Consider the following 27,888-nt stretch of genomic DNA (forward strand, 5'->3'; position numbering starts at 1 on the left):
CCAAAGTTACCACACCAGCAGCTCAGGGCCGGTCAGGTGCAGAGGTCAAAGTGGTGCCCAAAACGCATAGGCTTCAATGGAGAAGGGGGTGCCCCGGTTCCAGTCTGCCAGCAGGTAAGTTCCCGCAACTTCGGAGGGCAGACCAGGGGGGTTTTGTAGGGCACCGGAGGAGACACAAGTCAGCACAAAAAGTACACCCTCAACGGCACGGGGGCGGCTGGGTGCAGAGTGCAAACAGGCGTCGGGTTTCCAATAGGTTTCAGTGGAAGATACAGGGGTCTCTTCAGCGAAGCAGGCAAGGGGGGGGCTCCTCAGGGTAGCCACCACCTGGGCAAGGGAGAGGGCCACCTGGGGGTCGCTCCTGCACTGGAGGTCGGATCCTTCAGGTCCTGGGGGCTGCGGGTGCAGTGTCTTTACCAGGCGTCAGGTTCTTGGAAGCAGGCAGTCGCGGTCAGGGGGTGCCTCTGGATTCTCTCTGCAGGCGTCGCTGGGGGGGCTCAAGGGGGTAAACTCTGGCTACTCACAGGGTCGCAGTTGCCTGGGAGTCCTCTCTGTAGTGTTGTTTCTCTGCAGGTCGAGCCGGGGGCGTCGGGTGCAGAGTGGAAAGTCTCACGCTTCCGGCGGGAAACGTGCAGTCCTTTAAAAGTTGTTTCTTTGTTGCAAGTTGTAGTTTCTTTGGAACAGGGCCGCTGTCCTCAGGAGTTCTTGGTCCTTTTAGATGCAGGGTAGTCCTCTGAGGCTTCAGAGGTCGCTGGACCCTGGGAGCGCGTCGCTGTTGCAGTTTCTCTCAAAGTGGGGAGACAGGCCGGTAGGGCTGGGGCCAAAGCAGTTGGTGTCTCCGTCTTCTCTGCAGGGCTTCAGGTCAGCAGTCCTTCTTTGTCTTAGGTTGCAGGAATCTAGTTTCCTAGGTTCTGGGGAGCCCCTAAATACTGAATTTAGGGGTGTGTTTAGGTCTGGGGGGTTAGTAGCCAATGGCTACTGTCCTGGAGGGTGGCTACACCCTCTTTGTGCCTCCTCCCTGAGGGGAGAAGGGCACATCCCTAATACTATTGGGGCAATCCTCCATCTGCAAGATGGAGGATTTCTAAAAGTCAGAGTCACCTCAGCTCAGGACACCTTAGGGGTTGTCCTGACTGGCCAGTGACTCCTCCTTGTTTTTCTCATTATCTCCTCCGGCCTTGCTGCCAAAAGTGGGGCCGTGGCCGGAGGGGGCAGGCATCTCCACTAGCTGGGATGCCCTGTGGCGCTGTAACAAAGGGGGTGAGCCGTTGAGGCTCACCGCCAGGTGTTAAAGTTCCTGCAGGAGGAGGTGAGAAGCACCTCCACCCAGTACAGGCTTTGTTCCTGGCCACAGAGTGACAAAGACACTCTTCCCCATGTGGCCAGCAACATGTCTGGTGTGTGGCAGGCTGGTAAAACTAGTCAGCCCACACTGGAAGTCGGGTATGTTTTCAGGGGGCATCTCTAAGATGCCCTCTGGGTGTATTTCACAATAAAATGTACACTGGCATCAGTGTGCATTTATTGTGCTGAGAAGTTTGATACCAAACTTCCCAGTTTTCAGTGTAGCCATTATGGTGCTGTGGAGTTCGTGTTTGACAGACTCCCAGACCATATACTCTTATGGCTACCCTGCACTTACAATGTCTAAGGTTTTGCTTAGACACTGTAGGGGCATAGTGCTCATGCACCTATGCCCTCACCTGTGGTATAGTGCACCCTGCCTTAGGGCTGTAAGGCCTGATAGAGGGGTGACTTATCTATGCCATAGGCAGTGTGAGGTTGGCATGGCACCCTGAGGGGAGTGCCATGTCGATTTAGTCATTTTCTCCCCACCAGCACACACAAGCTGGCAAGCAGTGTGTCTGTGCTGAGTGAGGGGTCCCCAGGGTGGCATAAGACATGCTGCAGCCCTTAGAGACCTTCCCTGGCATCAGGGCCTTTGGTACCAGGGGTACCAGTTACAAGGGGCTTACCTGGATGCCAGGGTGTGCCAATTGTGGAGACAAAGGTACAGTTTTAGGGAAAGAACACTGGTGCTGGGGCCTGGTTAGCAGGCCTCAGCACACTTTCAAATCATAACTTGGCATCAGCAAAGGCAAAAAGTCAGGGGGTAACCATGCCAAGGAGGCATTTCCTTACAAAGCCTTAAAATTGCCCTGAAAAAAGATGGCCATTCCTGCTCGCCAGGCAATTGGATTATTAACTTCAGCACTAGATTTTCTTGGCGCCATGTCTAGTGAGTAACCACTGACTTGACTGGAGCAAAAAGTCAGCGGAAAAAAAATATAAAGAAGAGGAGAGCAAATGTTTGTAAAAGCTCCTTCAAAAGTCAAGGCAGAGTGAAAAATGTTGGATGGAGATAATTATGAACCTGAAGATCCGTATGACTCACGTAGGAAGGCACTGATAACGCTAAACCACAAGGTTTTGTGTCAATAATGCCAGGGGGGCTTCTTATTAAAGCCCCCAAATAAAAACTAAAGCAAATGAAATGTTCCAGATTTGTGAATCTCCTTAGCCCCATAGCAAACTCCCTCCCATCCCATGGTGACCCCCCTCACCCCCCATGGTGAGCCCAAACTTACACCATCCCATGATGGGTCCTCCCTCCCATCTCGGGGTGAGTACCTCCTCCCATCCAATGAGACACCTTCTCTCTTGCCTGAGGAATCCAGCTTTTGTGACCTGGCATGGTTTCACCTCTTCCCCTTGCATGTCCTTCTCCCATCCTCTGATGTGTCCTCCTCCAACCCAATCGGAAGCCTTATGCCATGTTGTGGGAAGTTCTTCCTCTCTCTCACTGAGGGATTCAACAAAGATGCTGGTATCGCTGAAAGGCCAGTAAGGCTGTAACAATTAGCATCATGATATCCATATACCTACCATTTAACTGCCCCTGCTCCAGCCTTCCCAGTGTTTTTGATTCACTGACCTCTGCAGAAAGCCTAAATTACCCAGAAGACAAGGTCAACCCACCCATGCCCAAAGCTAAGGCATCATCCCTTTCTTGTCCATTGAGAGGTCTCTGGTTCATGTGAATCAAATGTTCTTGCTAACTTACCACCTAAATAAACCATGTTCTCCACAGTCTCTGGCACATGAGCATCTGCTCCTATAAAGCCTTTCCCAGCAAATATGAAAAGAGGTCAAGAAGTCTCACTTGCTAATTTGTTTTCTTTTCCCCTGCCACGTTGTAGAACATGGAGCTGCTGTCTCCAGGGATGTACATGGGGAGGGACCCGCTCGCTGATGCCGCTGACCCACCTGGACGGAGCAGCCCAGAACCGCCAGCCAGTGTGGCCGACGGAGCAGGGAATCAGTTACCACGCAAGCGCAGTGACACATCAACACCAGAGTCTGACTCCAGGCAACCTCCAAGCTTTTCCAGCAGGTAAGATGGACTGAATCATGTGGAAAAAACAAGGGACTGGGTGAAGCATTGGGAAGGTATCGCGATGAACATTCTGACTGTGTAGTATTTTGTGTGAGCCTACACAGTGTCCAGTTTTAATCCATTTGAACCAAAAGACTGGAAGCGGCTAACTTTTCTTCATCATTTGCAGAGTCCAGAAAAACAAATGTCCACAGCTTTAGTGTTTTAGTGATACCATCAGTAAACATGTGGTAAGCATGAAAGTTCAAAAAGTCCACCCGTAGTACAGCACAAATTACATATACTTTCACAATAAGCATTCTGTCTGTAAACAAATGTAATATTTAATGCTACAGAACCATTCTGTGGAAGATGCTCAAACTCACTGGCACACATGATCATATGAAGGTGATTTAACACATTCAGAATATATCTGATGTCCTGGCTCTTAGTACCGGGTGAGGCTTGCCTGCTCTGGGCCATAGAGCTTGAAGACTGATGAAATGTGAAAATCTTCAAATACTCAGTTATTGCTAATACTTATTGGAGACCACAACAAAATTCTCCAATGGAAGTTGTTTAAGTTTGTGATCAAATCCAGAATCAAAAGCAAGCTCTAATCAGGTGCATGTCTTGCAGTAAACTCAGAGAATGCCATTACCTTTAAACCAGTCCCTGTGCAGGGCCTGTCAGTGGTGGCTGCCAAAGAACAGGGATGGCAGGGCTGGACAGGGCGTAAAGAGGCAGGGGTGGAGGGGGTAAATAAATAAATAAAAAAAACAACACTTACCTTCAAGGGGAGAGGCATTCGTCTCCCCTCCATCCTCTTCCTCTTCCCGGCTGCACAGGCTCCCAGCCAATCACGACGCTGCTGACAGCAGGATGTGTAAAGAGGTGCTGTATTGGAGTCTTAGAGACAATAAGAAACTTCAAACACACAAAAGGTGATGTGAGGATGTTTGCAGAAAGTCTAACCACTGCCGATTGCTCGGGGTAACATCCCAGCCCATCATACTTTTGCCCACCATGCCACCTCAGTTTGGACCCAGCCATATGTAAACCAGTCCTGACCCTGCTCCAGGAGGAACTTCCAAGCCAGGTCATCCCTGAACCGAAAACAAGCAACCCAGGACCGGCTTCGCCCTGATTGTAGTTGTCCAGTTGGGTATGGCTTGGATCCAGTGGTACAGTGAGCAAGGAGTCACGTCTGGGCATTCCCTTGGCAACTTATGTCTTTACATCAAACGCACAAAAGTTAAGGGAGGATGCTTACAATTTGTCTAACCACTGGCAATTGCTCGGGAAGCATCAAGACCAACCATTCTTTTGCCCATAATGCCACCTCGGTTTGGACCCAGCCATATGCAAATCACTCTTGACCCTGTTCCAATAGGAACAGTCAGCCTGAACCGCCAAGCTAGGTCCACTCTGAACCAGAATACAAGCAACTCAAGACCGATTTCGGCATGAGATGTCGGGTGTAATCTGAGGTGACATAGTGGGCAGAAAGACGATGTGTTGGAATGCTATCCCAAGCGATTGCCAGTGGTTAGACTACTTGCACGCATTCCATCACTTTTTGTCTGTGTGATGTAATGCCCTAAGTAACCAATGGGTATGCCAGGCATGGGTTCCGTGCTTGTTGCGCTAGTGGAATCAAGCACCCGACTGCAGAGGCCGGAATTGGGCTTGGGTGCCTTGTGATCCGGTAGTTGTATGGGAGAAAGATAGTGCTTCAGCTGCACTTATTCCCTGCAGCATTCCATATTAAAGATTAGGTGCAGGTATCCTTTGGGCAGGTCCAACAACGCAAGCCAAAGTCAAATGGAGTGGTTGATGGACTCTGCGCTTGTAGCTCTTTTGTTTAGAAGTTCTGCTCCAGGGACTTTCAAATTCTAAGATCAGAATAGTAATATTAGTCAAAGGAAGAAGTTCTTTACACTAGTTTTAAGAGACGATGTAAGCTAAGGAGGTTTGTCAGTGAGAAGTGTTGGCATTAGGTACTTTTACCCTATGTTGAGTATTGACTTTTTCAAATCAGTCTTGAATTACTATAGTATCATATTTTTCCTGGGAAGCAATTTCCATTCAAAGTTAGATACATTCTGCAGAGTTTCCTAACTTCTTAGTTTGAATAGTTACATTAGTAGGTTGATCGTGGTTTTAGGATGAAAAAAAAGTCTAGTCCAGTTTTGGACCAGGATCTAAAACGTTGAGCTTTAAAGGTATGAGAACCTTAGGAGTAAACTGATGGACTTTCTGTCAAAGAAAAGTTGTTAAGCAGGAACAACTGTTCTTTCGGCAACAAGTTTTACAGCTCTCCAGGGCTGTTACAATCAAGAGTTGTGAGATTCAGTTAATGAGTTTGCAATTGCACAAGAGCCAAAATGAAGTCTTTAAAGGTACATGTGCCATTGTCTCCTTCTCTCAGCTCCCTCAGGAAACTGCAAGGCGGGAGGAAGCTTGGAGACTTTAGCTATTTAATAGAGCTTTGCGCATCCACTAACATGGACTTGTGCATATCTTACACAATCATGGCCCCTTCTGTCGCAGTGTGGACCGAACCAGTTGCATTAATTAGAAAATATGATCTAATCTTAATTTAGTGTGTGGGGGGGGTTACTGTGTTGCTGCCTTACATATTGCTGTATGTGGGGCATGCCTGGAGTTTTTTGCTAAAGCCACCTTAGGTCTTTTGAAAAGTTCTCAGATGCGGGTAGGGGGAGGGGAATGTTCCACATGGCGTATAGAAGAAGAATGATGAAGATGTAATCTTTCCAGCAGTTGTGGCTTTCGACAACGCTCTGCTACTAATATATTGCCTCACTCATGTACACCTGGTCCGGAGAAGAGACAGCCCTGGTTCTTTCACTGTAAACGAGTATTGTGTCTGGAGACATCACGTTCTGAGTTTCCAGTGCCTTGTTGACCCTTGAAGTAGGGAGAAAGATGTGTTTCAAGTGGGCCTTGATGCCTTTAAAAGAAGGAGCCAAACAAGAGGAATTCATTTCCCATCACCCATCACCACAGAAAATGACATCACAGAACCCTGCTCCCCCCCCCTCCCAGGACCTACTTAATGGCAGCTGCAATGCGCAGTGGATGCCACAAAGGCAAGCTCTCCTGCACCTGAACCGCGCCCAGCGCCAGGAACCCTGGTCCGATCACTGCCCAGCGACACTCTGCAGCACTCCTTAGGTTGCTAAACCCCGGGCACCTGAGGCTAACGGAGCTTGCCAGAAGCTGCATCTGCTCTCGAGCCCTTTGGTTAGCCACCACCTGATGGCAGAGTGTGGTGGTTCCCTCTTGTAAGTGGGAGGACTGGTCAGTCTACAGCATTGAGAACCTGTAAGCGCAATCATTGGTTTCCGCTGCAGTGCCCTGCACAGAGACAGCACATCCATTCAGAGAGCAGTCAAGCACCACAAAGCCTGTTGTGCAGCTAGAAACCTGTACAGAAACAACTGGGATGCAATAATCACCCAGAATTTCCATGAGAGGTTACGAGTGCAAACCTAAGGGGTACATTGTAAACATAAAATAATTGTACCATGCTTTCAATATCTTTCTCCATTTTGAAATGCATTATTTGTTGTTTGGCTGCCCTCTTTAGGTGAGTTGAATCCTGCCAGAAGGTAGATATTTGGGGGAATGTTTAAGAGATTGCAAGACTGCAATGATGAGTGGAGTGATGATTGCACCACTGAATGCGCAAATTGGGTGTACTTGCCAATATTCTGTTATGTATTGCTCCTTAGTTGCTGGGAAACTAGCTTGTAAAGTGGTCCAGTTTTTAGAGACCGATATTGGATTCTGATGCAGGTTGGATTACTCCAGGATGAAATTAGGAGAATGGCTATAAGAAAAGTCTGAACATCTGCTGGATGCAAGAAGATATATTTCATACCCAGCCGGAGTGATTATTAGTGATATCAGGAGATGTGAGCTGTCCCAATAATACCTTTGAGAGATTGTCTAATGTGGTCTGGAGCAAGACAGGATACAGTATGTGAGAGGGGCTCTGTCATGATGCGGATTGAGGTGCTACAGTATATGAGGTGCAAGAGGCAACTCGTGGTCTGAAGTGAGGTATGGTAAATGAAGTTCAAGTCTTGTGAATTAGAATAAAGGATGGCAGAGGAATTGAGGTCCAGGATTGAGAGGAATTGAGGTGTTAAAGGATCTACTATGATCAGTTGCATGGGAGATGTTAAGTGTTATGTGAGCTTGTATGAGAGATACTTTTGAGTGAAATATGCTACAACAAGTGAGGTACAAGGGTTTGGGATTTAATGGGAAGGTTTGTGGACAATTTCTAGTACATTGTATGTGGCATGAGATTGATCACACTGCTGAAGCAGAAGATCAGACAGTTTAAATGGCTCAGTCTACCTGTCTCTTACCTCTTTTCTCTTTCTTAAATTCCACACCTCTTCCTGCAGCCTCCAGGCTGGTTGTGCTAAAACAGAGTCTGACTCCCGTCGATCCAGCAGCTCCCCGGTGCCTCCTGGCACCCCGTCTCCCACGAGCATCTCCCCGACTACAGCCACCGCATCTGTGGACCTGGGCGACGCCACCAGCAAACTAGACTTCAAGGTGTCGGGTCTGTTCCTGTTTGGCTCTCCTTTGGGACTTGTGCTGGCTCTTAGGAAGACTGTCATGCCCACAGTGGATGGTAGGATTGGGTTTGTACATGTCTGTTTTGTACCTGTGATGTGCATCAAAGACAGATTGTACACCAAATATTGCAGCAAACCTAGATTACATAATGTTTTTACCAGAGCTAAGCTGTTCTGTTATGCTGCCTCTTTGCACCATGAGACACTGGGCCGGATGCACAAAGAGGCTTCGCAGTCGGAACGGAGGCTTCACAATCGTGGCGAGATCTCCACACATGTGGCGGGATCTCAGCACTGCAGTCTCTCACTGCGGAGATTCCGCCACGACTGCGGAGCCACCGCCACGACAGCGAGGCTCTCTGTGAGTCAAGCCCACCCTAAGCACACAGAAATAAAAGACTGATAGCATGAGGAAGAAGTTACAGTGCTTTTAAATGTAAGGAGAGTGAATATAGTTCATCATCTACTGTTGACATGGATGTGATCGGAGACCATGGTTCCTATGGTATTGAGGGAACACTTCACTTACAAAATTCATCAAAATGCGGACATAAAGTGCGCTAAGACCTAGAATATGGCCCGTCACACTTGAAGTACCCAGGGTGTGTCCTAGTTCCCGTGGCGCTTTGTCAGTTGTAGGTTAACGCTCTGCCAGTGCATACCTAGTTTCACACAAGAGCATTAAAATAACACCACATTTTAGTTGGTTACGATGACCACATTGTTTTTTTTTTATCAACCTTTCCTTTGCTCATGAGAGACCAAATAAAAGTTCAAATCTAACAAAAAAATCACCCTCTATCATTGTATTCATCCAGAAACCACTTGTGATATTAAGCAAAATCTTTCTGAGATATTAAGCAAAATCTTTCTGAAGTTTTATTGCCTTTGCCACTCTTCAACTGTTTTATGATTTTTGGATGAACATTTTCATATTGCACAGGTACATTGACTCCACTTATTTCAGATCTGAGATTTCCTGAATGACAAGTTAGCCGACATCACATTTTTGCCCAGCGTAAAATAGATCCAATTTGAATTTGCGTCTGACTTGCCCGTCCTGCACTTCCTTTAAGCACCTGTTAAGTTCTCTCATTAGTCCCTTCTTGTTGCAGAATAAATGTTGGATAGTTTTTGTTATCTTATTGTCCCTTTTGCCTTTTCCTCAAAGTAAACTGGGGTTTCAGTTCCCCAGCTCCATTGTGAATGTACTGTGACTCAAGTACATGCCTCAGATCACTAGTGTCGGAGAACACTGGAGCTACAGTCCTTGCTATTCTTCAATTGATCTTCATCCACTCTATTTAGACTCACTGGACAATCTGTGTTTTCTATCAGTTTCACTATTTTTGATTCCCTTTCTTGCTCTGAAGATTCATGGTCTTCAGTTGCTTTACATCTCAATTCAGCAGCATCGGAAAATATCTCTCATAGGACTGTCATTGATGGCCATAGAACATCTTTACCAACGTGTAGGATCCTAGATCATATTTTCAGAGACAGAAATGTATTTCTGAAAATTTGATCATAAAGAAAGCATGCTCCTAGGGAGCAGCTTTTCTTGTCTTTTTTTTTTCTTTACATATCAACTATATAGATCCATATTTCTAATATTAAAAACACATTTTGGTGAAAGCCCCTTTTTTAATTCCCAACGCAGGACACCCTGTATGGGCTGATTGTCTCTGACCTAGAGATAAACCATTTGTGAATTCTTCAGTCCCAGAATGCAGGGTAGTATCACTTAGGACAGTTCATTTTCCACTCTGTGGTACAACGCTAACCTAAAAATAGTTGTGACTTATTTAACATTCATTTTCTCTCACAAAATCTTTTTGAAGCAGGATGTTGGATCATTTGACATCCTAAGACTTCCCTGTTGTGTTTCACATCTTATGAGAAAGGAAGGTAAAGATTTTTTACTGAGAAATCTTTCCTCACTTGTTATCCACAACCATGCCCACAATCTTCATCTTTCTGGAGTGGTGAAAAGTCTTTGGAAGGTGAGTAGTCAGTCTTTGTGGTTGATTTTCCAGTTTCTCATGCCACTAAAAGAATTGCATGTGTCATTTCGGAAGCTGAACAACAGATGGTGCTTGTGCGAAGGCAGAGCTTCTTAGATATTAAGGAGCTATCTGTATCAGGGTTCCTTCCCAGCAAAAGAGCCACAGATGGGATTCCTCTGCCTGGAAACTTCAGATCCATCCCAACTCTCTCAGGTTCCCTCTGAGAAGCAGGGCTCTTGGTGCAAGTTGCGGTGTTGTTGCAGGCAAAACTTTCAATGTATAGGCATCTTTACACACTAAGGGTCCTCTTGAAGTGGATGGCCTTGCTGTCGGCTCAGGGTTCATCCTTGAGGCCCTCAACAGGAATGTGCCCTTAGTATGAATACCTAGCCCTCACTCAGCATCAAAATCTGCATTCAAGACTCCTCACAGAACTTAGTCAAAAGTACCGGAAGGATCAATGGAGCTTGAAAATTGGAGACTGGAAGGACATGTTGAGACTACCTCGCAGATGTACTGTTCATTGGTTGATGACAGCAGAAGAAAATATTCATGTGCTAGGAAGCCGGTCCTCAACTCTGTTCTCCTCTCCTCAAACACATACAGACCCTAACCAGCAGTCCTGGGGTATAAACATTCTGTGATCTACACAGCCGACCCATAGACGCTCACCTGTTACGCTGCAGGATTTCTGTGCGGCTGTGAGAAGGGGCGTACAGGGCCAGTTGGTTAGGAAAATGTTTGGTGAAGGAAATGATTGCCAGCGTCAAGGCTTGAGCACCCACACAGCCAGATGCCCAGGGTATAGGACCAAGAGTGACCTGAGAAAAATTAGGGATGCCATGGAGCCCAGCTGTAAAGAAATCCCTCTTTTAATGGGCATGTAAATTATTTGTTTTTTCCACAGGCTCTTCTCAGTACCTTTTAGATCCAAGTCATATGGTGAACAAGGGGGAGCTCCAGGGAAACAAAGGCAACATTTGTTACTACAATAGGGTTGTTAGTGTGAGGCTTTCTCAGGCTTTCGGTCCACGGTCATTGTACTACTTGCACGCTGGCCATGTCCAGTGTAAATATTCCTCAGTTTGCACCCATACTCTATTTTAGGAAACCTCTCCTCTTTTGTTGGTTATTTTGGAGTGAGAAAGACGTCCTTTAGAAGGATGCAGGTACATTGCATTTTCAGCCATGTTGCTTCTCCTGACAGTAACTTACATTGTACTTGTCTCTGAACCCTGTGTGATGTAAGTTTCCTTCCAAGAACCCATACTCATGCACTAGATTGTGACCGGTGGCTCCTGGTGTTGAAATCCATTATGCTCAACAGATAGTACTACGACAATGTATAATTACTACAACAATGTATCATTACCTAATCAGTGGATCATCTGAACAAACAAGATGATTAGAATTCAAGAACTCTGAGGAGGCTCAAATGGATCTGGTATTGGCTTCTGCCACAACCTGTAGCTCAAGGTGGTACACACTCCTGGCCTACAAAACACAATGAAGGATGAAATAGGCAGACATCTCATGTAAGACCCTAAGTTCCTGCTGTATCATAAAGTTCTAAGATAGATCCTTTCTGAATGAAGCTAAAGATCTTTTGACAACCAATAAAACTGGTAAAAGATTACACGTTTCCCAAAACCTAGAGGCAATATTTCTGGTAGAATTGTCAAGAACATGTTCTTTAATCTAGTAATTCTCATTTTAAGAGATCTGATCAGTTTGAAAAACAGAAAGGGAAAATGATCCTCAGTAGCTATGTTCTGAGAGCCAAAGAATATTTCTGTAATCGGCCAATACGCTATCCAGTAGGTAAGCCTAGGTCCTGCTCCACCGCTGAGCTCAACTGTCTCCTAAACATGTCATGTCAGTCTTTATGTGTCTCCAGGTGGAACATGAGGCTATTGCAACGCCATGTGTTTACAAGTGGCATCCGCAGACACTGACTGACCTCCTGATGTGCCCCAAAAGGGCTGTGCTAATTTATTTTTCTTCAGATGGATGAATGTAGCCTCTCCTCTTCTTACATAAACAGTACACTTGGCTGTCATTACAGCTGATCATGAATGACCTTCTTGCCCCATCTTTGTTGCCAATTCCAGTGACTGATGATTTCCCAAAAGGCCTTTCAGACATACATGAATGATAAGGCGTGTGGTGCCAGAAGCGCAACCACCCAGTTTGAGGAACAGGAGATGTAAACATGTGGCATGCTTCAGGAATAGGGTTTAGGTTTCTCACTCCATTAATGTGACATCTGCTGTTTTCATTGGTGGAGCTGTTACAAAGACCCTCTACCCACAGCCACTCATATGCTGTAACAGCCTTTGTGAGCTCTAATGGGGGTCCCACTGTACTGCCACATCTAGTAGGATAATTTTTGCATAGTGACCACTTTGTCTCCAGTTAAATGTACATGGTGTAATGTGTGTAGTGCTAGGAAAGTTAACAGTCTGTTTGAAATGTTTTCCTACATAACAAATCACTTGTAAATTAATTAAATATAAAAGTTGATTTGAGTTATGGCACCTGAAGAAAGAGGATCATCGCACACCTCGGTGAGAGGTCATTTTAATTCACACACATTATTACCAGAAATGGTACATCCAGATATGCCTGTTGGAGCCAGTATGCACTTCATTAGTTCATGAATAGTGTCAGGGAAGGAATTTTCCTCCATAAAATGTGTTTTTTTGTGGTGATGATGGTCTGTGTAATATTTGCAAAGAAAATAATTTATTTAAAAGATCCCCAGGTAGTTAGGGAAGTTAACCCTGCTAAAGTTACTGTGATTGATGCACATTTAGAAACAGCATCTAATTAAGGATTTAATTCACTTAACATATGTGTTTACCAGAACCCTACCCACAACCAAGAAATTGAACAGTTGTAAATAGATTACCAGCACAGGAAACTCAGGTGTGTTTCCCCAGTGAATTGGGTCCTCATCGGATGCTGAAACTGAGCGTCCTAGTTCCTCCAGATAGGATGTCCTTTTGGTAGACTGGTCATGAACGTGTGCACTCCCTCTCCCAAAGGAATAGACTTTGACCTTGATTACTCCTCACTGGTCATGCCAGTAGTAATAGCCACACTCATGCAGGAGGCTCTAGTGCATGCAGCATCTCCTTTGAAGCACGTTGGACAGGATCACACACCACAACCTTCCATCGTTGATGTTGCCCATCTGGCTCCAGCGCATTTGAATTTGCCTTCTGACTGCATGAACATCTTGCAAGAGCATCATTTCATGAGAACACTGGGCACCTTGACGTAGATGGTGCCAGGAGAAACCAGTAAACACGAGCAGGCCTGTCTTTTCCTAAATATTTGGCTACATCTGGCCTTCGGTGTTCCTTAAAAAAGGTGCGGTTGGTTGTTAACACTTATTTGAAGTGTCCATCTTTAGCATCCTTTTCACTATCTCCCTGCCTCAGGATAGCAGTCCCTCCTGTCAGGCAGCCCACTTCAGCTTGAAGAAAGTTTAGTCCCAACTGATGCCCACTGCACCCCCCATTGCACTTGTCCCCATTTGAACTCATGTACGTGGTGGACCTGCAGCACATCTCATGGAAGGTGTCTACATCACTAGCTACAAAAGTGAGTTCTAGTCGGGTCCTGTATGCCGAATATATTATTGTACGTCAGTAAAGCATCCTTAAAATGTCTTATTTTCTCTCTGTTACCATTTTTCGCCCAGAATCCAACAACTCCATAGGAAAAGTTTTTTTGTGCATTAGACGTAACTGGTCTCCTGGAACTGACGTTATAAAAACTAAAGATCTACTCATGTTAAAAACACCTTAGATAAATTATTGGCCTGGCTACACTGATTTGACTTCCTTAAAGCCATTTTTAGCTGAATAGTTTTTGACATTTTTGCATGTCATCAGGAAGCCATTTTGGAAAAACCTAGGGTGAATTCCAAAAGTGGCAAAGCCATGGACACTGAGCGAGTCACACATGCATCTGTCACTTATTCGAGAGACATTCGCCCCACCAATTTTGTAAAGACAACCTCCTTGCTGGCTAGTAAGATCCCTAAATCCAGGTGTTCTTAAATTAACTATTTCATTACTGAAGATCTCTCCAAAATGAGTGCAATGACCTCCCCCGCATCACCATAAAATGTAGATTCCAGGAAAGTGGAACTTGCAAGTTTAAAAGTATGGCCAGGTGCATACCAGGGCGAGTGCTTTGCATAGCAGGTAAGTATTGTAGAGGGTGTGATGACATGTATAATTTTCTAAAATGTCTTGTCTGTCATCTAAAGCTCACGTAGACCAGCCATACATTAGTCTACTAGTCGAGAATGCTCCCCTCACGGCTGCTGGTGTTGGCTCAGTCCGGCCCTATACTGATTATAAAGCCTGTGTTATGCCTAATTATTAAGTATTGAAAATGTGGAGCAGGGTGTGACCCTCATGTCTCACTTTCTTTCTACACAGTGTCTCAGATGCGCCCTGCCTGCGAGCAGATCTACAACCTCTTCCACTCTGCCGACCCGTGTGCATCTCGCCTGGAACCCCTGCTGGCCAAGAAGTTCCATGCTATCTCACCCTTTGTGGTCCCACGCTACCAGAAGTTCCCTCTGGGGGACGGCAACTCTGCGCTGCTCGGTGAGTCTCTGATGAGAGTAGGATAGGGAAGAGAAGTCGATATGTCACTGGGTACATTGTGAGAACAGTGTGGCTGAGAGGAGAAACCTAGGACTCAGTGAATTACTTTTACCGTAGGAGAGTAATGACCTTGCAGGGCTTGGAAGCTCTATGGGACTCTGTTGGGGCAGGGGTTAATATATAGAGAGGTGTACAGAAGGAGATAGACATATATGTTTCTCCAGCATTGGATCTTTCATAGATTCACATGATTGAATAGGTTCCATTGTAGGACTGGGATCCATTTTTACAATAATGTTAAATAGCAGTTGTTCTACTTCACCAGCTGCCAGTTGGCAACCCCATATACTATATACAGTCTACTCACCTCACAGTATGACCCAAACTCTAGCCAATGAGGTGCAGTGGCTGAGAACGTATCCTATCCCCCGAAAGTCCAACTGCCATGTTTTCTACCACGTCTGTTTGAGGAACCCTCCGGGGCTCTGTGCCGTTACTTGGCATTTTTAGTAATTTATAACCACTTTCTCAACTTCTGATTGGATTCCAGTGAGAGTCTGTTCATGTTAGCGTGAGTGTCTGTGATAACGCGTCCTTCTATGTCAATTTATACACATTAGGACTCGTTTTAGGCCGATGAATCTTTTGACCCAGTGGTGAGACACCGTAGAACGAGATAACTGATCAATATGTCAAGCAATATATCAATGATATTATCAACATATATCACCACAATATACTTCACTTTAGACATTGGTTAAACTGTTGGCGCAACCATGACTTTTCAGTCACGAATAACCACACCTTTATTGGAGTTTTGTGAATTTTATTCCCTATTGATTACAATCTAATAGCAAATGTATTAATCTCAAAACCATGAAGCAAAGGAGCATAGTCACGATATGGCAATTGTGATAAGATTTCGACAATGCAAAGATCACAAACATGAAAACACTAATGTAAGAGATACACAGATCAGAATGCATAGAACATCATATAAGTCCCAGTTCAGCATAGCACAATGTCAATTATGTCCGTTTACGTCAGTCAAAGTGAACACCTTAATCTAACCACTAATTAGCATTAGGATGTTGGACTTCATGCAAAACAATTTAGAACACTAATTTAGAAAACATCTGACTAGGGACTCTATCCAAAAATACAGCAGTTGGTACCTAGAAAGAAAAAGCATATAGACAAAATTACATTGGCAATTGTCATAATTACCCTCCTCAGGTCAAGTCAGCATACAGGATCAGTCTTCGCCTTCAGGACATCAGTTAGATCACCATCAATCTATCTCGTCTAAGGGCAGGGGACACTTCCCTCACAAGGAGGAAAAGTGTAATGGGCAGTCTATGGATAAGGATGGTTTATTTCAAGCCTCAAATCACCAAACAGAGTGACAGAGTTTCTGGATGCAATCGATATCATTCCCTACCTAGTTCTCTCGAGTCTTCTGTGTCATGGGTTTTTATCCCTTTTTCTCAATACCTTCCCCCAAAATTCTATTGGATAGTCGTTGCACCCCACTATCTTTAACCTATCAAATTATACATTAGGTCATACAATTTGTCACCCCGCTATAATTTATAACACTTTGATTGGTCTTCATAATAGACGTTTTTCCTAGGTGGCACATCCGGGGTTACTTCATTCTCTGGCACGTTCTTCGTGTCAAAAGTTCTCTTTTCCATGGTTGAATGTCCTTGGATGTTTCGAAAGATGTTACAAAAACGTATAAAACTTATACTAAAGCAGCTAGCATACGAGTGAGAAAATTTCTCACTTGCAACATAAATCAAAGAAAGGAACACATGCTGGGTCATGGCCTTTTGCGAATCAGCACACTGGAGGAACAGAAAAAATATGCTTTAATATGCGAGTTACACAGCTAATTCTTCGGCTCAGGCTAACTTAAGGCTTATGGATTCTAATAAATGCAATCTTCGTAGGTGTTAACATATTCAATTAATCATAATGAAAACAATTATTTCTTATAATCAACATTAATATATGTGTACAATAATTCTCTACTATTATAAGTATGTTAAAATACATTTCAAATGAATAATATTTTATGACTATTAATGTAGCATTGTTAAGTATAAGCATTTCACATCTAAAATAGGTCATATTTAGATTACGCTCTCTCATCTGTATTGGGCTGAGACTGATGATGGATGAGAAGGAAAAAGACCAGTCTCAGTTCAAGAAGTGTCCTGCTTGGGGCAAGAGACAGATGTATGTGAAGGACAGGCACACCCTGTGAAAAACTTGCCTTCACCCCAACCATGACCCCAAAAAATGTGACACTTGAACCACATTCCAAAATATACCCCTGTCAGGCAGCATAAGCTTGGCACTCAGTTTGATGGGGAGGATATTTCTTCACTTGCTAGTCCAGTGCCATCAAAGAAGAGAAAATTGGAATTTGAGTCAGCTTGTACCAAGTAGAGGGAACAAGAAACAGGTAATAAGCTACCACTGTGACTGCTTCTACAACTAAGTTACCTGGCCAGCCCCCGTCTTTGGAGCTATAGAGGAAAAAGAAGGTTGAATAATCTTTGCGTAGTAAGAATTGGGAACCCAGAACACCTGCCAAGAAGCAAGATAGGAGAGCAGATTTTCTGCTCCATCTTCAACAAAAAGGGATGCCACTCATCATCGAAATGATCATTGACAGACTGTATGTTAATGAAGACCATAGCATCCAGACTCCTGTCCACAACACTGCCTCTTTCCACCCAAAGGACAAGTTTGTTGATAATGGAGAAAGTGTCAATGATGCTAAGGACCCCAGTGAAAGACGGTCAGTCGCCGATGATGCAGACTCGATGACGGTGTACATATTTACTACGTACATGATCAAGAAACCACTGGTGGCACCATGGGTCAGATAAATCTTCTTGTGCCTATCCAGCAACAAGTTGTGTTGACAGCAGAAGTTGTGCCATCGATGGCGAAAGACCTGTCAAAAGTTGTGTAGCCTTACTTTTTAGCTTTGGCAGCTTCACCTGTGCCACCAGTATTGCCAATTCAATCCATAATTCACTGTTGAATGTTTCCCTCTAGCTTCCATTAATGCTTTTACAATAGCCTGTGGTGATGAGGGATGAGGACAGTAATCCGGATGAACAAGTAGAGACTTTTTTCAGCTCAGGAGAGAATGAAGAGGATGGACATTAGGGCACTAGTCTGGATCAGTTGCTCATAATTTGTTTTTAACTTGGACAGGGCACAAATAACCCATCCGCCCTTTTTGAAAACACCAAGCTTGTTCTGTGCATACCCCCTCTGGTTAAGTTGTCAATTTATACGCCCTCAATCTAGGGGTGTAATGCAGGCACCTATGGCGCAGAGGCCCACACCAGCCCTTCAGGGACACTCCACTCAGCCCAAGGCTCATTAATATCTGTGAGGTATGGGAGACCCAGGGGCCCATCATCAAATTCTGCAGAGGGCCCCATCATGTTGATTTCCTCCACTGACTCAAATCCGTCAACTTTTTAATGATGGTTCAAGTTCCTGTGGACCTGCTAACATAGCTATAGCAGATGATTTCTGCATTATCAGCGTCTTTGCCGCCGCAAATGCCAGTCAACCAGCTAGTACCGTCAGTGGCCCTCATTCCACAGGAACCTGGTAGTGGTCCATCCACTGTTTCCACCAAAGCCAGAAATGTAGCCTTAATTACGAAGCAAAACGCAATTGAACCAGAGGATCAAGATCAACAGGATGCTTATGAAGACACTGACGATGAGGATTCAGACACCTCTGACGAGTGTAGGGACAAAGATCGACTCTGGGATGAAGAGGCACATGTGTCTCATGTTCTGGATGCACATCGGTCATCCGAATGGGGTGACGTTATAGCCACAGACAAGGGAAGCCTGAACCACCCCAAAACATTCACTGCCTGTTGATATTGGACACCATTGGATATTTATGGAACAAGTGTGGAAATAAATTCAGCCCCCCCAAATGCAGCGGTGTAGAACACATGCTTCCGTCATGATTTTAAAGAAAAGATGCTGATGAATGATATGCTTCATCCCTATACAGGAGCACATGTAGAGGATGGACTACACAAGAGGAAGAACCCTACTTCAACGGTAAATTCTTAGTGATTGGATAGAAATATAAAGCTCTGGATAATTCACTGGCATGTCTGCCTATTCAAACTAATACAGATTTTATAATTTCTACTATGGTTCAAAAGCACCAGGGAAATCCTTCATCACCCTGTTCTGCGTCTCCAGATTAAGACTGATGCATACGAGGCAATGAGTAAAAGTCAATGTCCTAGCAGCGACAAGTAATTCGTTGGCTGGCGCTGCTGCAATATTCAAAAGATATGACAGGCAGCTAGGGAACAACAGCTCCCCTCTTTTGCAATAGACTTCCTTGGCATCAATTGATTCCGCAACAGAGTCGGTTTCAATAGGCTTTCAGCAGATTGGGAACTCCGCACAGTAAGGATATATGGTTGGTTAAGGGTAACTTTCAGGATGCAAGCCCAAGCAAAAACTCCTAAAAATGCCATTTGATGACAGCAACATTTTTGTCAAATTGATGACCTGCTTCAAGTGATAAAGACTGATATTGACAAGGCAAGATCCTTGGGGTCATTACAGAGGAGGCAAGATTGTTATAGCATCACATGGCAATCTCAGTATAAAGGGTATTACCAGCATAGTGGTACATTTTGTAGTTACAAACCCTCAACGCAAAGATAAACGCCATATCAATATGCCGATGCACACAATGGCTGGCAAGAGGCACTTGTCTCCACTCAGGAGGCTACAATAGCATTCCAATCCTGGGCTAGGCAAGTAAAATGTGGACCCTGTATCTATTACATCCAGAAGAGACTGGTAGATGGGGGTAGCACAATCACAGGTATCCCTGCAGTGCTCTGCACCCTCGGGGGACTTCATACAGTGTGGGACTTACCACATTGGAGCCTTTTTGGCAGTGTGCTGTCAACCCTGGAATAGGTCTTGGGATGGACACTACCAAGAAAACCTAAAAAGGCCGTGCTTCACATTTCAGACTCACTTCAGGAGACCCAATATAAATGGGCTCTGCTATGGCTGGGCCTGTAGGTTGCTAAGAGGAACATCACTAAACACTGGACGGGCCTGAAGAAGTCCCTACTAGAGGGGTGAAAAAGGGTGCTGGATAAATGTCCTGGGCTGGAGCGACCTATCTTTCAGGCCAAGAGATGCCCTAATAAACACTGGAAAGACTTGGCAAGGTATAGAAGAATTCAGCTAGAGCTTTGTGAGCAAATACCATGGTCTGTGGAAAGGGATGTGCGGCTGCTTGGGCCTCAGAGGGACAGTGGTGTTGTGCGGGCACACGTCCGGCATCAAGAACAGTGGAGCGGATACAGAAGATTGATCAACTTAGTTTGGGGTAATTCACACTGGCATTACAAAGGAGTCTGTTAGCTACTATTGTATTGCGTAAAACCAATAAAAAGTGTTAAAAAGCAAATTAAGGCTGATGCAAAGAGTCAACAGGGAGGCCAGGGAAACAGGAATCATTAGAGATGAGTAAATCATTTTTGCCATCCCCAGGCCCAGAACAAGTAGATCCAACTCCTGAAAGCATGTTACCCCCTCCATCTGTCCTGATGGTGGAGAGAAGTTTTCAGTTATTCTCCAGCAGGTATGGTTGGACATATCATTGGATGTCTGCGCCCTGGACATTTTCCATCTAGGACATATCTTGGATTTCAACAATAAACCTCCTATAAATTAACCTAAGAGAGACATGCAAACAACTAGCAGAGCTCAGGAGGAAAATGTTGCAACTTCTTTAAAAGGAGGCAATAAAAAGTAAAAATAATAATAATAATAATAATCCCGGATATTACTCAAACATTTTCCTTGTTTTCAAGAACAGGAAGTGGAGACTCATCCTAGATCTAGAAGGTTTAAAACGTTTTTTTTTTTTTTAAGAAACCAGCATTTCAGATGGTAGCCTTTCAGAAAATCCTCCTTTTTATTAAAATACTTATTATCTAGCCTCAACAGACTGAGAGGTCGCTCATTTCACCATACTTTAATGCCAGACACCTGGTCAGTCCCTGGGGTTCTAAGTGGATGGACAACATCATCAGTTCAAGGCCCTTCCACTTGTTTCAGATTTTCTCCACAGGTATTCTTGAAGCTTTCCTCCAATGAAGAGTTTGTTCAGTTTACTCATATTTGATGATTGGCTGAAACATGTGTCACCTGTCAACCAGGCCCAACTAGCAGTGCTGCCAGAAACTTTAAAGGCATGGGATCTAGCAACCATCATAAAGAAGTCAATAAGTCGACCAATGACAGACATAATATTCTTGGATGCTAGAACGATGATCCACTAAAGAAGGTTGTGCCCATCAAGAGAAAGGGGACAAAAGCTTGATGGCTTCAGCATCTCTTACACAGTCCTGAGAAGTCATTACTGTAAGGTAGCTAAAAATAATTTTGTTGAATTTCTTTTTGCAATCAGGTACTCCCACAGTGCCTCCTCTGCAAGAGATTGATCCAAGAGGTGCTGAACAAGCACTGGATTAAATTTCAAGGTCCAGGTTACTTGGCATGAGAACTCCACTTTATTGAACAAGAAACAACATCATTTTCACAGGTCTTCGTTTGAAACCTACAGTTCCACAATCTACCATAATGTCATAGGCATCCCTTCCAGGCTGGGGAGCACATCTAAGTTATTTCATATAACAGCCATTGGTCTGCAATAGAGATGGGACCATGCACATGCACGTCCTAGAGATACAGGCAGTGAGACTCACATTGAAGGCTTTCTTGCCTCTAGTAAGGTACACCCAAGCATTATTCTGTACAGACAGTAAAACTACGATCTGTTACATGAGGAAGTGCCCAGCATCCATGAGCAGGTGCCTTTGTTCAGGCTCACAAGGAAAGGCTTTCAAATGAGATTGGACATTGTAGTTCCTTTATGTATTTCCATTCCCTGTGATCCTGAGATTGCTGTGCACGATAAAGAAAGGCTAATGATATGGGTAAGCCCAGTGTGGGCCAGACAACATTGGCTTCCAGGATTGTGCACCATGCCCATGGACAGATCAATTTAGGTCAGGAAAGAGCCAACGCTGCTGTCTTAAAAATATTACTAGCTCTTCATCCGGATCCAGACTCATTGTATCTGATAGCCTGGCTGCTGGGAACTTGGAGTTTGGGGCACATGGTGCACAATCTGAAATGATGGTAAGAGCTTACTGGAGGAAGCTAGAGTGCCATCCACTATGAGAACTCATGCTTGCCAATGGATTTGTTTTTATAACCTGGCTCAGGTGAACAACCTGACCCTTTGATTACAGTACCACACCAATGCCTTCCTTAGTTGCTGCTGTTGGTGAAGTCAGGTCTTGGATATCCTTGTGTCAAGGTATGTGTATCTACTACATATAGATACCTGAGAAAATCAAACGCTTTTATTCTTTATAGCACTAATGAAAGGCCGCTTCCACACTTTCTCACCAGTTTGAGATCTGAAGACCATTTTAACCACACTAATGAAAGGCCCTTTTTAACATATTCATAAATAACCAATTCAATGTTTATTCTGGGAATCTGTTTTTCTATTGGCAATAGCCTCAGCCAGAAGAGTGAGTGAAATTCTGGTGTTTTCCAAACAAGAACCATGCATTTCTAAAAGGATAAAGTAATCCTCAGAACTAACCCAAAGTTTATGACCAAGGTTCCAGCACCCTTCATCTTAATGAAAAGGTATACTTCCCCACTGTTCCCCACTATTTTCCAGTGCCATCTACAGCTGCAGGAAAAGCAGTCCACTCACTATGTCTTAAGTTATACGAAAATATTCAGTAAATCAGACCATCTCTTTGTAGCTTTCACTCAATCTAACAAAGATAGATCCATATCAAAGCAAGGAATCTCAAAATGGAATCTATCTTACATGTTGACTGCATATGCAAGAGCAGGAAAGCAATTCCTCTGCAAGGTTAGGGCTCATTCCGCCAGACATGTGGCACCTCACCAGCTACATTTGCAGTAATCTCAGTAAAACACACCTGTAGAGCAGTGACTTGGAGTTCCTCATTCTCCAAACACTTCTTTGTTTGACATGCACTCGAGAGCAGAGACATCGGTGGGACAAGTGTTGCTAAGAAATCTTTATGCTTTAGGTTAGCCTCTCTCCCCAACATCTCCCAATCCACTGAGTTTTAATTGCTTTGGTAATCTTTCTTCAGGCTTTGAATTATGAAAGATCCAGTGCTGGAGAAGAAGCCTGTACCTATAGATCTCCAGTGTTAGTATCTCTCATTGATTTGCATGCAACCCGACCCCCTTCCCTACTTGAGAGGCTTATTTGTTGTATTCATCTGATTGAAACATCTAGCAGCAGATTCCTTGCCTTTGAATTTTCCCAGGCATCAGACTGGATCTAGAAGATTTTTTCGTGAGCAGTACCCCTGTGGACCAGTAGGTCGCTTCCTTCAGTTGCGCACATCGTTGTCAGTGTCATACGCACCAGAAAGTGACATCACGGTTACATATATAGGCACCACCTCGACGTGCTGATGTCAGTTCTTTTCTTTCCGCGCTAGTTGGCTCAGATCCGGGACGAGCTACCCCTCTATCAGTATTTGACAATTTTTTAAAAATATTTTGTCAAATTCTTTTTTCGGTGTGTCCAGGATGTCTTCAAGGAAGACAGGGTTTAAGCCGTGTGGCCCCTGTTACCATGCTATGTTGGTTACAGACCCCAGTTTGGTCTGTTTATGGTGTCTCAAGCGCAACCACAACTCCAAGTCGTGCTTGGACTGTCAGGTCATGCCACCGAAGGCTTTGAGGGAGTGGTCCCTGAATGTGCTAGAGGCCCAGCAGGCATCACCATGTTGCACAAATCCTCAGTTGTCTCAATCGAGGGGAAGGTCGCGGGACCGCTCCAGGGGCCCCAAGTCCTCTTCATCCGATTGTAAGTCCTGGGAAGAGGCACAAGAAACATAAGAAGTGGAATCATGCTTTGACTTCTCCTTGTCCGTCAGCCGACGCGACGAGTAAGGAACATCGGAGTTCCCAGCATGGTTCTGCAGAGCCGTCGCCTGTGTCGACTCCGTGCCTCCCCATGTTTCCAGGTGCCAGAGCGACCCCGGCTCAGGTGGCGTTTTAGGAGGCCATGCGCAGCATATTCGAGTGGGCTGACTCGTCTGGAGTACCTTCAGGCCTCACAAGGTTGGAAGAAGCCCCATCAGATTCCACACCGGTAGCCTCGGCTCCGATAGGCCACTTTCGATCTGATCTCCAGAGCGATGACAGTCGTGCCACTGTGACCTTCCCTGACGCTGGTTCCAACTCCAATGCTTCTGCCACTCCCAGTGCCTACCAGCGGCACCAGCCCCATTCTGATTCCAGGCGACTCAGAGTCGGAAAGACATCGATCTACACCGATTCTAGCGTTGACAGGACTCATGAGTGCTAGGTTGCCCACTGAGCCCTATTCTGAAGGGCTAGGCTTGAGAAAAGAATGGGAGGGGTCACTGGACCCTTTGGAATAGCAGTTGGAGGGATCAATGTACTGGTGTGAGGAACTGGGAGATGCCAGTGGACTGGATACTTCTCTAGATACTGGCTTGCTTTCTCCCCGTTACCATGGCTGTGGAGCAGGGAGCATCTTATGCAATGGTGGGGACGAGGGCAGCGGAGGTCCTCGACCTCAAACTACCCTTAGTGGCAATTGATGGAAGTGCTTCTGCCCGGAGCTTCCTCTTCTGAACCCCTGCTCCCTTTTAACGAAGCACTTACTGGGAACTTCGTCCAAACCTAGCACGGGGGCTCCTGTGATCAGGACAATTGCCCTCCGCCTTCGCCCCGCACCAGGGGACTCATCTTTCCTCACCCAACACCCCACCCCGGAAAGCTTGGTAGATCGGGCTTCCACTTCCGATGGCGTGTTCCCTGCCACTTCCCTGGCCAGGACATTCAAAAGGCTGGATACCTTAGACAAGAAAATGTTTTCTTCCACCAGCCTGGCATTGGGGTCGATGACACTGCATGCCTATTGGGCTGCTACTCCCACACACACGCAATGGCTGCCACAGGTCCCGGAGGAAGCCCAGACCATTCTCTCCCAAGCAGTCAAGGACGGGATATATGCAGCTACGTTCACCATCAGGTATATTTTGGATACAACTGACTCGCTGGGCAGAGCGGTTTCATCGACGATGGCGCTTCAACGTCACGCCTCGCTGAGGACATCTCGCTTTCCGGGGGAGATCCAGGCAAGCCTCATGCACATGCTCTTCGATGGCACACATCGCTTTGGAGAGAAGGCAGACTCGGCGCTGGAGCACTTAACGGACTTGCGGCCTACGGCCAAGTCCTCTGGCCTTTCAGTGGCTCCATGTATCCCCAATCTGCCTTTCGCCCCTTTCGTGGATACGGAAGGGGCGTGCCACAGTGCTAACCCTATGCCAGCTACTGTCCAGTGCAAACTCCCCAACCTTTGTGTGCGCACAGTGCATACTGATCCCGCGGGTCAAGTAGCCAGAGGTTGGCCACAACCACCAACCCCCACGGAAGCTGCAGCCTTTAAGTCCTCCTAATCTGACCCTAAAATATCATGGGTGTTCAGTTGGTGGGAGAATCCATCATCATCTCCGCCACTGTCAGTCCATTACATCGGACAGGCGGGTCTTACAGATCGTTCGGAGGGGCTACTCCCTCCCCTTCGAATTTCCCCCCTCCTCCTATACCTCCAACTCACAATCAGATGACAGAGGATCATTTGACCTTGCTCTGCGAGGAAGGCATGGCTCTCTTTGCCGCGGGGGCCATAGACAGACTTCCGATAACAGAAGTAGGCAGTGGTTGTTATTTCCGCTACTTTCTGATTCCCAAAAAGAACAAGGGTCTTCAGCCTATCCGAGACCTCCGAACCCTCAACCTCTTCCTCAAAAAGGAGAAATTCAAGATGCTCACTTTGGCTCAGGTATTGGCTGCCATAGACCAAGGAGACTGATTGGAAGCGTTGGACTTGCAAGATGCGTACTTCCATATTCCCATCCTGCCTGCCCACAGATGTTACCTGCGGTTTATGGTAGGCCACAAGCACTTTCAGTTCAATGTGTTACCCTTTGTCCTTACCACTGCCCCTTGGGTGGGTTCACCAAGGTGATGGCGGTGGTCTCAGCTCATCTGCAGAGATCAGGGGTGGCAGACTTCTGCTATCTAGATGACGGGCTGTTGAAGGGGGGCTCACCCCAGACTGTCATCTCCCTCCTCCAGGACATGGCCACCTCCTGCCTTCGCTGGGGCTCTATATAAACATGCCGAAGTCACTCCTCACTCCCTCTCAGATGTTCCCTTTCATCGAGGTTGTTCTGGACACAGTAGAGTTTCGGCTTATCCTTGTGAGCAGAGAGTCCATGATATTCAGGCTTTGATACCAATGTTTCAGCCTCTAGCATGGATTTTGGTGAGAACGCCTCTGAGGCTGATGGGCCTCATGGCCTCCTGCATCCTGCTAATGACTCATGCCAGATTGCATATGTGGGCTCCGCAGTGGGGCCTGAAGTTACAGTGGGCGCAGCATCAGGGGAATTTCTCCAACATGTTCCAGATCTCGGCGGGAACTGCAAAATATCTGTAGTGGTGGCTGACGTACCGCGATTGGGTCAGAGGCAGACCCCACTCCCTTCCCCAACCAAATCTCACAGTAGTGGGATGGGGCGGACCTCTCAGAGAGGTGGAGATCAGAGGACATCAACTTGCTGGAGCTGCTAACAATCCTACTGGCATTGAAAGCCTTGCTCCCCTCAATTAAAGGAAAGCTGATGCAAGTGTTCACGAATAACACCACCACCATGTTGTATTGCAACAAATAGGGTGGGGTGGTGGCATGGACCCTTTGTCAAGAGGCCCTGCATCTCTGGACATGACAGGAACAGCAGGGCATATCCCTGGTGGTTCAACATCTGACGGGTTCTCTGAACGTCAGAGCCAACAAAGTCAGCCACTGATGCCTTACAGATCACGAGTGGCATTTCTATCTGGAGGTGGCGCAGAGTCTCTTTCAGCAATGGAGAGAGCCTTGGTTAGATCTGTTCGTCTCTGAAGAGAGCATACAATGTCAGCAGTTTTGCACGTTGGAGTTTCCAAGGCAGCTCTCGATCTGAGATGCTTTTCACCTCGGGTGGAGCTCAGGCCTCCTGTACACCTTTCCGCCCATACCACTCCTGTCCAGAGTTCTCAAGAAGATCAGGAACAACTGTGCCAAAGTCATCCTTGTGGCTCCAGACTGGGCTCGGAGGGTCTGGTATTTCGAGCTTATCAGCATGAGCATCGATCCTCTGATCAGTTTGCCCCTTCGGGAGGATCATCTGTTACAGCAGCAGGGGAGGGTTCTCCACCCGAACCTGTCAACTCTTTGCCTTCTTGCGTGGAGATTGAGCGGCGACAGTTGACAGCCTTTGACCTTCCTGCCGAAGTCTGTAATGTTCTTCTGGCAGCCGGTCATCCTTCCACCAAGACAAAGCACGCCTGCCGATGGGGAAAAAAATTGTAAATGATTGTACAGAAAAGTCTTTTGACTGTCTTTCTGCCTCTCTTTCTGATATTCTTCTTTTCATTCTCACCCTTGCCCAGCAGGGCTCTGCTTTGGGTATTCTTAAGGTCTATTCTTCTGCACTGTCTGCCTTCCTGCACCTGGCTTACCAACCCTCTCTCTTTAAGTCCCCTATTGTAAATAGATTTCTTAAAGGACTTGTACATATGTTTCACCCTTCACCATTCATTATGCCCCAGTGGGACCTCAATTTGGTCCTCACCTACTCAATGTGTGCTCCCTTTGACCCTCTGCATAATTGTCCCCTCCGGCTGCTTGCCTTTCTAGTGGCAATAACATCTGCCCGGAGGGTGAGTGAACCACAGGCTTTATCATCCAAGCCTCCATTCCTGTCTATTTCACCCAGACAAATGAGTGCTTCGCACAAGGGCCTCTTTCCTCCCAGACAAACTGGTGCTTTGCATAAGGGTCTCTTTCCACCCGAAAATGATGACTCCATTCCATGTGGGCCAGCCGGTCACCCTGCCCACCTTTGACACTCTTCCACATTCCTGTAAAGAAGAGGAGTGACTCCACCGGTTGGACCCAAAAAGAGCGTTCTTGTTCTACCTTGACTGCACAAGAGAGTTCCAGGTGAATGATCAACTCTTCGTAGGGTACGTTGGAGCAAAGAAAGGTCAGGCAGTACAGAAGTG

The 27,888-nt window shown here is 45.8% G+C and overlaps 1 protein-coding gene across 4 annotated transcripts in view; it reads left to right on the forward strand.

The window, feature by feature from the left end:
• PITPNM1 (phosphatidylinositol transfer protein membrane associated 1) overlaps positions 1-27,888 on the forward strand; it is a 317,763-nt gene that overhangs the window by 241,301 nt on the left and 48,574 nt on the right. For all 4 annotated transcript variants that reach the window (XM_069232915.1, XM_069232914.1, XM_069232917.1 and 1 more), the window contains exons 13-15: positions 3,201-3,394; positions 7,819-8,051; positions 14,459-14,629. In XM_069232915.1, coding sequence (XP_069089016.1) covers positions 3,201-3,394; positions 7,819-8,051; positions 14,459-14,629 — 598 coding nt within the window. The remainder of the gene's footprint in view (positions 1-3,200; positions 3,395-7,818; positions 8,052-14,458; positions 14,630-27,888) is intronic.

This window comes from Pleurodeles waltl, chromosome 4_2, assembly GCF_031143425.1.
Source record: "Pleurodeles waltl isolate 20211129_DDA chromosome 4_2, aPleWal1.hap1.20221129, whole genome shotgun sequence".
NCBI classification, from domain to species: domain Eukaryota; kingdom Metazoa; phylum Chordata; class Amphibia; order Caudata; family Salamandridae; genus Pleurodeles; species Pleurodeles waltl.